Source organism: Manis javanica, chromosome 2 (assembly GCF_040802235.1).
Source record: "Manis javanica isolate MJ-LG chromosome 2, MJ_LKY, whole genome shotgun sequence".
Classification (NCBI taxonomy): Eukaryota; Metazoa; Chordata; class Mammalia; order Pholidota; family Manidae; genus Manis; species Manis javanica.
Genome location: NC_133157.1, coordinates 188211276 through 188224829, shown reverse-complemented (window position 1 = coordinate 188224829; position 13554 = coordinate 188211276). Strand labels below are relative to the sequence as shown.

Sequence of the window (13554 nt, the reverse complement as noted above, 5' to 3'; positions counted from 1 at the left end):
TGGAACTCTGTACTATTTTGTAACTTTTTTGTAAGTCCGAAAAATTTTCAAAATGAAAAGCTAAAATATAAAAAACTTAATGTGTCTATTTCTTTCTCCTTCTGGGACTTGAGAGATAATAGAATCAATATTCAAGGAGGTTTTTCTCCCTCCTAAGTACTTGGAGTATAGGGAAAATAGGCCCCTGTACTGTATAGTATATATTGAGCAGAGGGAAAAGGGGCCCAAGATGTGCTTTTAAACAAGCATTTCATATGACTGTACCCATGTGGTTCCTAGGTAACCTCGTCGTAACCACCAGATAGAGGATTTGGTAGAAGAGGAAAAAGCAGAAGCGATCCAGGAAAGTAGAGGGTAGGAGCAGAGGGGGTGGTGAGAGGAAGTTAGGAGCTGCTGGTGGTGGGTTTCAGAAAGAGTTATTGGCTTTTGAATTAAGGGGCGACGAAGAGAGACAGTTGTGGGGGGTAGGGAGTCACTATGGAGATATTAGGAAGGGCAGAGAAGGGACAGGGAGTTTAAAGATATTTTACTGGCATTATGCATATATGTTCTTTTTGCCATTTTCCTGTGAGTCTGCAATAAGGTTTTGATTTTTTATATATATTTTTTCCTGTTTTTCCTTCTTTGAGTAGCAGTCTATGCTGTGACTCGTCCTCAAAGGGCCTGTTTATAATCCTGTTACACTGTGACACGGTCCCGAGCATGCGCCTTGTACAGAAGACAGACAACATAACCATTTACCACTGACACAGGTAGATCTGGCCTTATGAAGAAAAACAGTTTGGCTCTGCAGGCTCAAATCCCACACGTCCGTGCACTACATCCTCCATTGCTGGGTGGGGATAGAGGCCCCACCCCCACCCTCCCCGTGAGTGGACCCGAGGAGGTTCTGCTGGGGCAGGGCAGCCAAGGGGCGACTCGGGCTCCTTCAAGGATCCCCTTCACCCTCAAAGCCCCTTTGTTTCTTCTTCACCATTTTCAGGACTGGAAACCAGAAATCAATCTGGAAAGAAAAAAAGGTAGATGAAAAAGCATTCAAGTCATTTCAAATGCCTCTGGCATAACCTTCTCACTGTGTGTTACTGGTGTCAGGAAAAATGCAAAAGCCTTTGAGATGGCTTATCCCTGTGGGTTATCTTGGGTTTTCATTGTCTTTGAGCTATTTTCCAATTCTGTACGTTGTAGATAGCTCATAGCAACAATGCAAATGATTCTCGGTCACGGACATACAAATGAATTTCACCTTATAGAGTATAATTGATCCTCCCATCCACCCATGTGGAAGAAGTTAGTCTTGCATCTATCAAGCAAACTCTTTTTGGTATTCCCCTTGGCCTATATATGTGTATGCTTTGAACTGTTTGGAACTTCTTACTGTTCCCTCTTTAATAAGTTAAATAAAATCTTTAACAAGTGTTCATTTTGTATGTGTGTGAAAGTCATCATTACCATATATATGTACAAGTGTATATATATGGTATACATTTATATATATAAATGGTGGAGAATGAGGAAATTCTAAGTTGCAGTAGATATTTCCCTCTTTGTTACTTATTTAGTCTTGACGTGGTAAAGTCACTCTTATTGGGCCCTGCCCTTTAGTGGCCACTACAGAGCATCTTCCCAGGTATCCTCTCTAGGATATGACTGAATAGACTCACTTGAAATCAGTGTTTTGAAGGATATCTTGTAGAATTCTCTGAACCAGCATGCAAAATCACAAAGCTAAGAGTCTTAGCCGTGTAAATCTGTTGATTTTTTCCCCCGTGTCCCATCTATTGCTGGGATATAAGCCCTAATGTGAAGGTGAAGAACTTTGAAATTCCGCATGTCCTTCAAACTCAAAATTTCCTTAATTACCTTATACCACCATCTGGCCTTACCTTTGTAAAGTACAGACTCAATTTCCTTTTTACTTCTCCCACTGGCTGCTTTGATCTTTTCTTCAGTAGCTTTGCATGTAAGTATTGGATACGCTTGCTCTGCACGCTAGGGTAGAAGGATGCTGATACCAGGATTTTAAGTTGCGTCAGGATGGAGGCCAACAGTCCTAGCAAGACTAGCATCACAAGAATAATACTGAGAGGAATCCAGATCTTAGACAGAAGGAGCTTTGGTTTAGGGAGGCAGTTGGGTTCAAACAGAGATATATTAAAGGAAGAATCATGAATGATGTCCTGAGTTCCTTGCTCCTAAAATTAAAGAATAAAATCATCAATATCCATGCCATTTTCATACTCAGTCCTCATCTTTCTCAATACTGCCCTGCAACATGTACCAGTTATCTTAAAATATGCAGGGAGCTTTGCTGAAGGAGTTCCACTTTGTGAAAGGAGAAGGGCTGAGTCCTATTTGTACCTATTGCAGTGTTATCCCAAGTGATTTTGTAGAAACAGAGATGTCCTTGAGAGAAAGGCATCAAAAAAGCTTGTCTGCTCTGTCCCTTCTTTGGAGAATCAGGATGCCCTTCTTTGAAGAGTCACTGTTGAAGCCTCTAACTTCAGCCAGCAGTTCTTCCTAAATACTCATCTTGGGCCCCTTGCTCCTCTGCTCGGTATATACTACATAGAATGAGGTTCGATTTCCCTTATACTCAGAGTACCTAGGAGGGAGAAAAAGATCCTTGAATACTGATACTATTGCCTCTAAAGTTCCGGAATGAGGAAGAAATAAAGATACATTAATTGTTTTATATTTTAGCCTTTCATTCTGAAAAAAAATTAAATAAAATGTCAAAAACAACCTGTGTTTCTACACCTTAGGGTATGTGGGAATAATGAAAGATGGCTTTAGCTCCACTGGGGGAGATTTTTCGGAGCATAGCCCCTTAAGACCCAGTCAGGGCCTCTCCATCTAGACATATGTACGGTCACAAGGATGCAGAGCGCTAAATTATGTTCTAAGTCAACTTTATAGAGTTTGGGATCTGGGGATTACTCTTAGCGAGTAATATTTATATTTTAATATGAATACTAGTTTACTAGTTAGTATTTACTGAAGGTGGCTGTAAAGTCTTATTTATAGAGGTCTTAAAATAGGACACTTTCTCCTCTCTTGGATGCTCAAGAGGAGCACAGTCCTTCCTGCTGGGAGGCAGAGAACAAGCCAGCTGCCCCCCGAGACTGACACGGAGGACAGAAGATGACGCTGAGCCACTGAGCCAAGCCACCAGCAAAAGAAATGTGTGCTGACTCAGCTCTTTCTTTTCCCTGACCTGAGAAAGTCATTTAATCTCTTGGTGGATTTGTTTTCTAATTTGGTAAAACAGGAATTAATGGGCCAGATCATGCCCATGAATAAACTACTCCCAGTGTAAATGAAGCACCTTGGGGATGGAACATTAACCTTACAGACTGGAGTACTTAGTAAGTTATTATTGCCCCAGCACCCCAGAGCCCTGGGGCCAGGAGGAGGTGAATGACTTCTTGGAAAGAATCCAGCCACACCCAGAGCACCTAGTGCACCTGGGATCTACCCCAGCACCTGTGAAGAATCTGGAAACCCCAAACCTGGGACCTCTACACAGATGTCAAGACAAATCTGTAATTTCCCCAGCACTGTGCCTAAGCAATGAAAAGCATTTGCGTTGCCTCTCCTTCTCTCCTATTAAAAAGACAGTTCACCTACAATTAGAGAGATTTGGGTCCCCAGAGCAAAGGCATTCACTCTTTTTTAATACTATTGGAGAAACAAACACATAGATTGAGTCAGTGATAAGAAATCCTGCAATAAGAAAGCAGCGGGTGTTTGGTCTGGGGAGAAATTATTTAGTCTAGGACTCTAACTAGGGATTCTGCTGTTGGGAGTTAGGGCCTCATAAAGGTTGAATCAACATTTTTGTATGGGGTTGGTGAAGGGTAATGTGGAAGACAAATGAACTCTCTCAAAATGCTGAGCAATATCCTAAATGGTACCCTGATGTTTTAAAATGTGTTTACCTCTCTTAAGTAAACAATTTGCTAGGACAGCATTAAAGAATGGATGGAGGCCCCGCTCTGGTATCAGTCCTGAAAAGTTAATGTAGACAGTGCTGTGCTCAGTAAGTAACAACTATGGCTATTTTTATTTACAATGCCCACCCATCCAGCTCGCTGATTTGTGTCATTCTCCTTTCTTCTTTACGAAAAACATTTATTTAAAATCCTATGAAAGTGGGAGAGAAATGCTGGTAAATCCTTGAGCTGATGTTCCTCATCCTGCTTGACTTCTCCTTGGCAAATCTGCAGCAACAGACAGACCAGGAGCCTCCAGGGGCATCGGGGGATAAGGGTGGGCAGTGCCAGGCATGTGGAAGCCAGCTGCTGGCAGTACCCCGGGCCGGCAGGGGAGAGTCTGAGAGGGCCTCCCAGGGCAGTCTCACACTCACATCTGCTCCGGAGCCCACCACCCTCCTGCCATGAGGGTGCCTGGCAACCTCCCCAACCAGGACGTGAGCCTCCGTGGCAGCCCGCACACCCTAGACATTTTTGCATTCCTACCCAGCAATTCCCCAAAAGGTATTTGTCAGGACATTGTCATTGGAACACTTCTGTGCTTTTTCTGGAAAGCAGAACTTGGCTTTTTTGCCTTCTGTCTAAAACAGTGAGAATTCACCAAAACAGGCATGGGTGTTGGCTGACAGAGAAAAAAATGAGAGACACAAACGGAGAAAGGAAAGGAGGAACTGAGAAAAGAAGACCAAAAAAGAGGATAAGGAGAAGAAAGGGATGTGGGAAGAGAGGCCCTTTTATCAGCCCACCGTCCCCCATGTACAAGCACGTCTGAAAACCTTGTTAGGCTTCCATTTCAAACACGGCTTCCATTATCTGCCCTGCCGCAGATATCTAGAGCAACAGGGTTCTTGTAATTAGCTGAATTCTTCAGGGGAAGCAGAGTGCTCAGAGTAATCAACTCTGAGAAGCAGCCCAGGATTAGGAGGGGAGGGAGCCGGGAGGTACCTGCTGACCCAGAAGAAAATGGGAGGGAAAGTGTGGGTGTAGCAGGAGGATCCCAGGCCCAGAGAGACAGAAATGGCAAGTGGGCCTTCAAAGGAGGGTCTACAGGCACTCCTTCTGCCATTTTCCCTCTGAGATTCCTCCAGCTGCCGGCATAACGTATTGTAGCCCCATAAAAAGGAAGGACAATCAGACATGTGCCAACAGCTGTTAGTGTTTTCACCTGCCTGGGCTAGTGCATCCCACCCACAGTGCATGCATGACACGCAGCACACACACAAACACGCACAGATGTGCACATCCCACCTAGCTCAGATTCACAATCTCTGGATTTAGAAAATAATAAGACTATACCTGACTATATCCAGATCCACTCAAGTGGCCACATAATCACAAATTTCCACAGAGGAAAAAGGAAAAGAGAAAAGATGGAATGTGCAAAACCTACAGTTTTCTCAGTTGGAACACAGCTGCCCAAAAGAGCAAGAACGGACGAGGGGAGGCAGATTGCCTAAGACTCAGGGGGCACCAGCTCAGAGGAACACACTGTTTTGGCTAATTAAGATTTTCATAGATCCCTCCAGTGGCGTTTAGAGGTTAAACTTTGGCTCCATTGTTTAGGTGGCGGGTTTAGAACAGTGGTTCTCAATCCTGGCTGCACATTAGAATTACTTGGAGTTTTTTTTTTTAATTGTTCCCCTAGGCCTCACCCCAGGCCAATTAAATGTGAATCCCTGTGTGGCCAGAGCAGAGCGTCAGGTTTGTTTGCACGTTAGCTCAGTGCCGAAGCTGGGCAGCCCTGGTCAAGGACCACTGGTTAGAAGGCCCTTGCTCTCCAGCACATGGGCGAGTTTCCCAAAGAATACTACGAGCCACCTACTTTGAAATCACTCAGAGTGCTTATTGTAAGTGCTCTCCTGCTTACAACAGAGTTTCTGTAAATCGAGGCCTGAGATTCTGCATCCATTCCAGGAAATTGTCAACACATACTGACAGTTGAGAGCTACTGTCCTAAAAAGACAGAGTAGCTCTTTCCATTTTTGTAGTGGATGTTACTAGCACCAGCCATTTTATTGCAGCCCTTCATCAATGACCTATCACTACACTGATGCATTGGGAGCCTTCCAGGCTTGATAAGGACTCAGGATGTAAAGAAAAGAAGTTCTTATTCAGAGGAGGTGCTCGAAGGCCACCTGCACAAGTTGGAGGGAAGGAAGAAGTCAGGCACTAACTTACCTCTTAGGCTAATCTTAGGTATTCCACTTAAGAATCAACTTTACGTTCCACATCAGAGACCCCTATTCCACGTTTCAGTATTTGCTCACTGTAGGCAGCCAAAAAATGCCTGTCTGAAGATGTAACGTCCTAATCCCTGAAATCTGTTAAGTATTACTTTATTTGGAAAAAAGGAACTTTGCAGATGTGACTAAGTTAAGGATCTTGAGATAGAAAAGTTACCCTGGATTATCCTCATGAGCCCTAATTCGATTTCACGCATCCTTTAAGAGGGAGGCAGAAAGATTTCACACACCAAGAAGTAGGCGATGTGAAGACAAGCAAAGTTAGAGTGAAGCAGCCAGCAGCCCAGGAATGCCAACAGCCACCGGAAGCTGGCAGAAGCAGAGGAGGTCCCCCCAGAGTCCAAAGGGAGTGTGGCTCTGCCAACACCACCTTGATCTCAGCCCAGTGACACTCATTTTGGATTGTTGCCCCTAGCACCATAAGAAAGTAAATTTCTGTGTTTTAAATCACCCAGTTTGTGACAATTTGTAACAGCAGCCACAGGTAACTAACAGAGACCAAAGATTTCCAGAATGATATCATTTTCTAACATCAGAACTTTGATTCGATTTAACCAGCAATTGGGCTCCTTCTGCATGCCCGGTGCTGTGCCAGCACAGGGGCCCCGAGGTGAACAAGACACTGGCCCACCTTGTTTGAATCATGATCTGTTGCGAGACAGACCACCAATGGGCTGGCGGATGCTGCAAGAAGTCCCTGTGAGGGCTTACCTCTCTGTGCAGTGTCAGGTGAACCTCAAGCCCTGGTAAGCTTTGGAAATGTTTGCTCACTGAGAAAATGAGCCAGTACAGCAGGTAATCTATGGCTGCGAACAGCACCCAGAGGTAGAGATGGATAAGTATGGGGAGGAAAAACAGCCCCAGGTTCTTCCTTTCTCCAGGAGTCAGCCAGAACGACGGGATGATGACATACTTCTTCCTTTCCGTCCTGTTTAGCGGGAGGACACAGGGCCTCTGGTGATGCCTCTCCCTTTCATCGAACCTAACAAATTGTCTGGTGATGTAGATGTTTTCAAACTTCCAACCACAAGGGTCCAGAAATCGCTTCATGAAGAGGCCAGTGCCAAGTAGCGCCAGGAAAAGCCCCGTGAGGGCAAGGAGCTGCTGGCCCAGGGAAGACAACACCTCACTTGCCGTCACCATCCTGTACAAGACACCCAGAACTCTGCCTTTGGTGTCATTTAGCTGTGCCTCCAGGGCCTGGCTGGGACTGGAAAGAGACACTGCCAGAGTCTGGTTCCAAGAAACAAGGTCATCAAATAGACTTACGTGTGTGGCAAGGCCATAAATCCACTGAATTGCTTCAATATATTTTTTCAAAAGTGGAAAATATATGGAAAAGCTCTTTGCCCTTAGGTTGCAAGTCATACTGTCCAGGAGAACTTTAAAGTTGTGAAAAATATTTTCCACATGTCCAAAGATGACCATCCCCATGCCAGCTGCAATCAAAGCACCCCGGCCTTCACGCAAGCCACAGGAGAGGACGAAGAGGAGCACGAAGCACCGGGCGTGCCTGGAGCAGCACAGCAGAGTGCACATGATCATCCAGGAGGCGGCAAGGACCCCAAATGAGGACAGAAGCCAGTGGGAGACCACAGAGAGGAGGCCCACGGAAGTGAAAGCCATACAGCAGCAAACTCCCAAATGCTGGAGGAGGTCCCTCCATCCTCGGCTTCTGGGAGCCACATAAGTCCCCCAAAGACTTAGGATTATATCAGTGCCTGAGCTCCAGACACCCATGCTTCCTATTTCCCTGGAAATGAAAGGGAAACCATGGTCAACTGTTGCCTTTGAATGTCCTCTATCACTTTGTAAAGGGCCTGGTGGTGGATTGATTGCCAAAAATAGCCATAATTCTTTACCCCTCTCTATCTCCATATGCCTTCAAGGTGACTTTACAGCTTCTCTCATCAAGAAGTGAGAGAAACAGAGTCCATCAAGAGGTGAGTCTATTTCTCTGACCCTTGCATTTGGAATGGCTTTGTGATGTCTTTGGCCAATAGAATGGCCAAGTATGGCGGAAGTGGCTGCAGGCCCATCCTGAGTCTATGATTCACTCCTGCTTCTCTCTCAGAGCCCTGCTGCTAACTTTTTTAACAAGTCCAGGTGTATTAGTCTCCTACTGAGGCTATAGCAAGTTACAAGCTTAGTGGCTTATGAAAACACATGTTTCTCTCTTACAGTTCTGGAGGCTCCAGGGGAGAATCCATTTCCTTGCCTTTCCCAGCTCAAGAGGCTGCCCGTTCCCTTGGCTTGGGGGCTCTGCTCCCTGCCAAAGCCAGGAGCATTGCATCTTCTTTTCTCTCTGTCTGCTCTCTTCTCTTTATGGCTCTGACCCTCCTGCTTCCTTTTTATAAGGACCCCTGTGATTATATTGGGCTACCCCTCCAGATAATCCAGAATAATCTCCCCATCTATGGATCCTTAACTTAATCACACACATATAGAGTCCCTTTTGCCACGTAAGGTAACACATTCACAGGTTCTGCGCGTTAGGGCATGGACATTTCGTGGAGGTGGGCATTACTCGGCCTGTCACGCCAGGTGGGGCTGCTTCATGACAACAGGCACACGACCAGTCAATCCCACCAACTCAGCCGATAGCCAGCTACCTGGCAGACGGGCGAAGGATGCCATCGCCTAGACCAGCCAGTCCCCAGCCAGCCCACCAGCTGAGAACACACACTTTAGTGATAATAGATAGTTATTTATTTTAAGCCACTGAATTCTGTGATTTGTTAGGCAGTGATTGTTAATGATAAAAGCAGCCATACCGCCTCAGGGGTCTTCAAAGTTGAAATAAACCCTATGCTGATAGATAGGCTAAACTGTCAATTAACTGTATTATGTAAGATTGCTTTTTGATAGTCATCTATTTTCTTGTGCTCCAGTTTTATGACCAGAAAGAACACCAAGGGCATCTGAGCTTCAGTGTGGTGGTGCCCTGAGGCCACTGGGTCTGCTCTGTGACCGTTGCATCTTCCACTTCCTCTCCCCCTGCCCCTCCCCTCTGAGGGGAGTTGCCGCTGGAGAATCTTACAAGGAAAACAAGAATATTTTGTCACTGAGTTAATCATATTTTTTCTCCCATATCAGGCGTAATTCAAATGAAGGTTCTATGAGGCTGCTACTGCCCTGTCAGTCATGCCGAGTCTGTGATGAACTCAGAGAACCTTGGGTTCATTTGGACTGATATAAAATCAACTTGAGACATTTCTCTCTTGATTGACATGATATATCCTATTGTACCGTATATATGCATGCATCTAATTATACCATATGTGTGCATTGAGTATACCATATATATGCAAGCATTATACCATATATATGGTACTTTAATAAAGACATTGATCAGTTTTTAAACATCCTCAAATAAATCCCTTCTCACATTGAATATGAGGGGACTGGATTTTTGCAGTAGCTTAATACTGTTGGAACCATGCATTACACTGAGAGTGTACGAGGGGTGTCTAGGCATTGGCTAGAGGGTGTGAACTGAGTAACCGAATTCTCTCTCTGTGTTGAGGCTGAATGAGGGTCATGACAGACAGAAATGGGATGGAGACATTGGCAGGTTAGGAACAAACGTGTGGGATTTTCTCCTGCAATAATATAGGGGGGCTTGCAGCTCCTACCACGTGATCTGAAGGCAAATGCTCACACAGAAAAGAGATATGGGGAGAGATTAAGTGTTGAAGAAGGGTCATTTCTATATGGGACTGGCCTTATCAGAGATTCAAGACCCCTCATAAAAGGGTGTTCTCACTCTCTCAGGAAAAAAGGGGATTGAAATGGCGGAAAAAAGGGGATTGAAATGGCCGTTAGAACCTAAAAAAGGATGCAGCTTTTTTCTTGCAAGCTTGCTTCCTTTCGGAATCTGAGGCTGCTCTGAAGGTTGGTGGTGCTCCACGCACCAACCCCCAACTCTGACCCCCAGAAATCACCAAAGGGCATCAGTGCTCCTGAGCCTTCCCAGCATTGCCAGCCTGAGTCAGAGCCTCCTCGAGGCCTGGCAGCAAGACCTGAGCAGTCAGCAGCCAGCAGGAGGGTAGCAGGCAGGACGCGAGCCCCAGAGCCAGCCGCAGTGCTGCTGCTCCTCCCAGATGCATCCCCATTTGTCTCAGCTTCAAATTTGACCCCAAGCCATTGTTTGACTAATTGATACACTAACAGGGATTAATTACCTCTTATGTTTTAGGCACTTTACATAAAGCAGCTCTCTACATCCTCCCTGAAGCCTTTGGAGAGGAATACTCTGCATTTCACCCAGAGGAAAGTGAGGCTCAGAGTGCTGATTGAAATGTATCCGCCATCACACTGAGAGTAGGTGGTACGGTGAGATTCCACCCTGGTCTCCCAGACTCCTGGCTGAGCTCCCTGCCGCCTGCTCCAGGCCCAGATTGAATGACTCTGGGTTGTGTGACAGGACACTCAATTCACTCTTTCTGCTGGAAACACATTACACTTTCTGCCAGTGACCACCGAAGAGCAGGCCTATGTATCACGAATGCATTTCTATCCCATTTTTTTTCCATTTTATAGTTGGCCCTGTAAAGACATGTCTCAAATTAGCATATTCAGAGATCCCAGCTATTTTATTTTTTCTAATATCCTTTATGAGGCATCCTTTTGCTTGCTTCCTAAAAAATTAATAATGTATATTTTGGATTCATTTTTCCCTTGTCTTGCTTTCATTTTGTACAGTGTGTTCTTAATACAGATATTTCTGTGAAAGTAAGAAACAGATTTATGGATACATTAAAACTTTAACATTCAGCAATAAAATCCGATATCAATTAAATAAGATATATGACTGCAATTTTGTCCTGCAAGAGGCACATATTTTCTTAACGCGCAACAGATCTAGTATTATCCTTCTTGTTTTTGTGCTGCAAAGAGCACGTCACCCAAGGACACCCAAGGAACTTCTGCAGGAAGAGAACCAAATGCATTCTCTCCTACTTTATAGTTCAAGCCACAAAGAGCAGGACCGTGGGCTCCAAGCCCAGGGGCTGGTGTCGCACTCCTCCCTTCCTGTCACTCTTGAGTGTGGCCTGCATTTCTTCTCCATCCTCTCTGCTCTTTATTGTCCCTACTTGAATATAAGACCTGCCTGATCTCCTTCCAGGTAAGCTTTACAAGGTGAGGTTTGGCAAGCACTTTAAGATGCCCTGGAGAGAAAGTGTCCAGTAAATGCAGCCCATTTCTTCTTGTTTCCTTGCAGCCACAGAACATTGAGCCCTTCCATTCTCTGAAGACCTTTAGGCAGGGACTGAATGCCCAGGTTGACAGGAGGCTTCGTGCTAGGAGCTGGGCCGGACTGCCTCCTCAGCACTGGTGTTTACACGTCTCCTGCAGTTGTCTGCTGAGGCTCTCCTCTGGTGCTTGCAGTGGTGCAGCGGTTCTGATCTTTCTTCACATAGTCCAGCTCTTTCCTATTAGCAAGTCACTGAGTCAGAATTTGGATAAGCCAGTTGCTTGTTTCTTTCTCAAAGACTTTGTCAAGCGGATATCTGATTCTTAAATTTTATTTTTAGAGCTAGAAAGAATCTTACTGATCAAAGTCTCTTAAAGCTGAGTATGTAATTACTGAGGGAAACTTATTAAAATGCAGGTTTCAATTCCAAAGGTCTAGAGAGACACAGGAGATTTTGCATGTCTAACAAGTTCCCCAGATGGGGCTGAGGCTGCTCATCAGAGAGCCAGACACTGAATAGGACGTTCTAGAGCTCAACACTGTCTGACAGGCCTTTCTGTGATGATGGAAATGTTCTGTATCTGTGCTGTCTTACACGACCGGCACTAGCTGTATGATGATTGAGCACTTGAAATAGTGCCAGTGTGACTAAGGAGTTGAATTTTTAACTTTATTTAATTTTAATTAATTTAAATTTAAATAGTCACGCGTGGCTGGTGTCTAGGTGTTGAAGAGTGCAGCTCTAGACGATTGACACCTAGCTGGCTGGTTTCCACAGATGAGGAAATGAAAATCCAAAATGGCAAAGGGACTCACTGGGGCCATCCTGGCATTGGAGGCAGAGCTGGCAGGGAGACCCCAGTTTCCCACTACTCAGTGACACAGGGTTGCCGTCTCATCTCTGACCTCTCATGAACCCTGTTTTAAAGTCCTTACCGGTACTCCTGAATAATGGAGTTTAAATTTCCCACATAACAAACTTGCCTCAGGCTCCACAAAATAAAAACTATAGCCTATGCCTCTATCTGAGACCTGGAAAAAAAAGAACCATGACAGATAATAGTTATAAATTTTTTAACCAAGTGCCTGGCCACTGCTTTAGCATCTCACATGCATCAGGTCTAATCTTCATAGCAGCTCTTTATTATTATGTATACATCTTTTAGATGAAGAAACTGAGGCTCAGAGAGGTTAAATAACTTACCCAATCTCACACAGCTAATAAGTGGAAGAGCCAGGATTCTAACCCATGTTTAAATGACACGGAGGGTTCAGGATGAGGAGCCTCTCAGATCCTCTTTTAACATGGTCTTCAAAGAGGAGCTTCTAATTTTGGTTGAAATATTCCCAGCATCAAGCACATATCCTGAAATGGATTCAGTAATGCTGGCATAAGCTCTCCTTGTGCTGTCACCTGCACCTGGGGTCCTCCACCTTCTCTGCCAGCACAGCCATACTGAACCCTCCAGAACCAACCGTGAATCTCCTTTCCCTGCGCCAACTTTTTCTCAGCTGTGTCATGCTGCCACGTTCTACCTAGGCTGCTCCAGCCAGCGTTAGGTTTTCACTTATGCATCCCTTAAACCAGGCCCATCTTGGTATCAGGCCCATCCTGGTCTGAGGTCCTTGCTGCAGGGCCCTCATTCTCAACTGAGCCATCGCTCCAGGTCAGGGAGATAAGAAGTGCATTAAGTAGTGGTCCCACCTTCTCTGTTGTGCTGGGGGTCAGGATTGGGCCAATCAGAGCAGGGAGGGCAGCACTCCACATTTCAAATGCTGACGAGCACTGTACAGAGTGAAGTAAATCAGGAGTTGCAGATGCTTCCTGGAGGTGAGAGCCGTGGTCTCAGGGGCCAGAGAGCCCAAACCCCAGTTTAAATTACAGGGGCAGCAGGCCCTAGCCCAGTAGATTTTCTTCAAGGCTATATAGAGACCCAGTGTTGCTAGATTTCCTGATTTTTTTCAAAGTGAGGAATCTAGATTTCTTTAGGTGACATCTCCTAATTAGAAAAAAGAAAAATTGCCTCAAATTATTTTTAAATGCTCTGACTGGCTGGTTTTGGTTGTTGACTGCCAGTCTGCAACCCTTGGTCTTTGGGGAATCCTCATTGCCCCTCCTTTG

The 13554-nt window shown here is 45.2% G+C and overlaps 2 protein-coding genes across 3 annotated transcripts in view; one reads left to right on the top strand and one right to left on the bottom strand.

Moving 5' to 3' along the window:
* DPYS (dihydropyrimidinase) overlaps positions 1–13554 on the top strand; it is a 461295-nt gene that overhangs the window by 120892 nt on the left and 326849 nt on the right. Inside the window, exons 10-11 of one of the 2 annotated variants that reach the window (XR_012128351.1) lie at positions 8125–8178; positions 10434–11015. The exons of the other annotated variant lie outside the window; for it this stretch is intronic. The gene's annotated coding sequence lies outside the window, so the exon portion shown is untranslated. Of the gene's footprint in view, positions 1–8124; positions 8179–10433; positions 11016–13554 lie in introns of those variants that run through there. 2 annotated transcript variants of the gene reach the window in all.
* DCSTAMP (dendrocyte expressed seven transmembrane protein) lies at positions 52–10438 on the bottom strand. The gene is made up of 3 exons (XM_036995474.2): positions 6947–10438; positions 1884–2192; positions 52–1003 (listed from the first exon to the last, which is right to left on the bottom strand). Exons 1-3 carry the CDS (start codon positions 8111–8113, stop codon positions 929–931), a joined length of 1551 nt encoding a protein of 516 aa, XP_036851369.2. The 5' UTR covers positions 8114–10438; the 3' UTR covers positions 52–928.

Bases quoted from the DNA above. Each gene is read 5' to 3' on its own strand.
- DCSTAMP (XM_036995474.2), bottom strand. From the start codon at position 8,113: ATGGAGATAGAGAGGGGTAAAGAATTATGGCTATTTTTGGCAATCAAT. The intron at 2,193-6,946 runs GTAAGCCCTCAC...CTTTAATTTTAG, and splicing joins ACCTGACACTGCACAGAGAG to GAGCAAGGAACTCAGGACAT. The intron at 1,004-1,883 runs GTAAGGCCAGAT...TTTTCTTTCCAG, and splicing joins TGAGTCTGTACTTTACAAAG to ATTGATTTCTGGTTTCCAGT.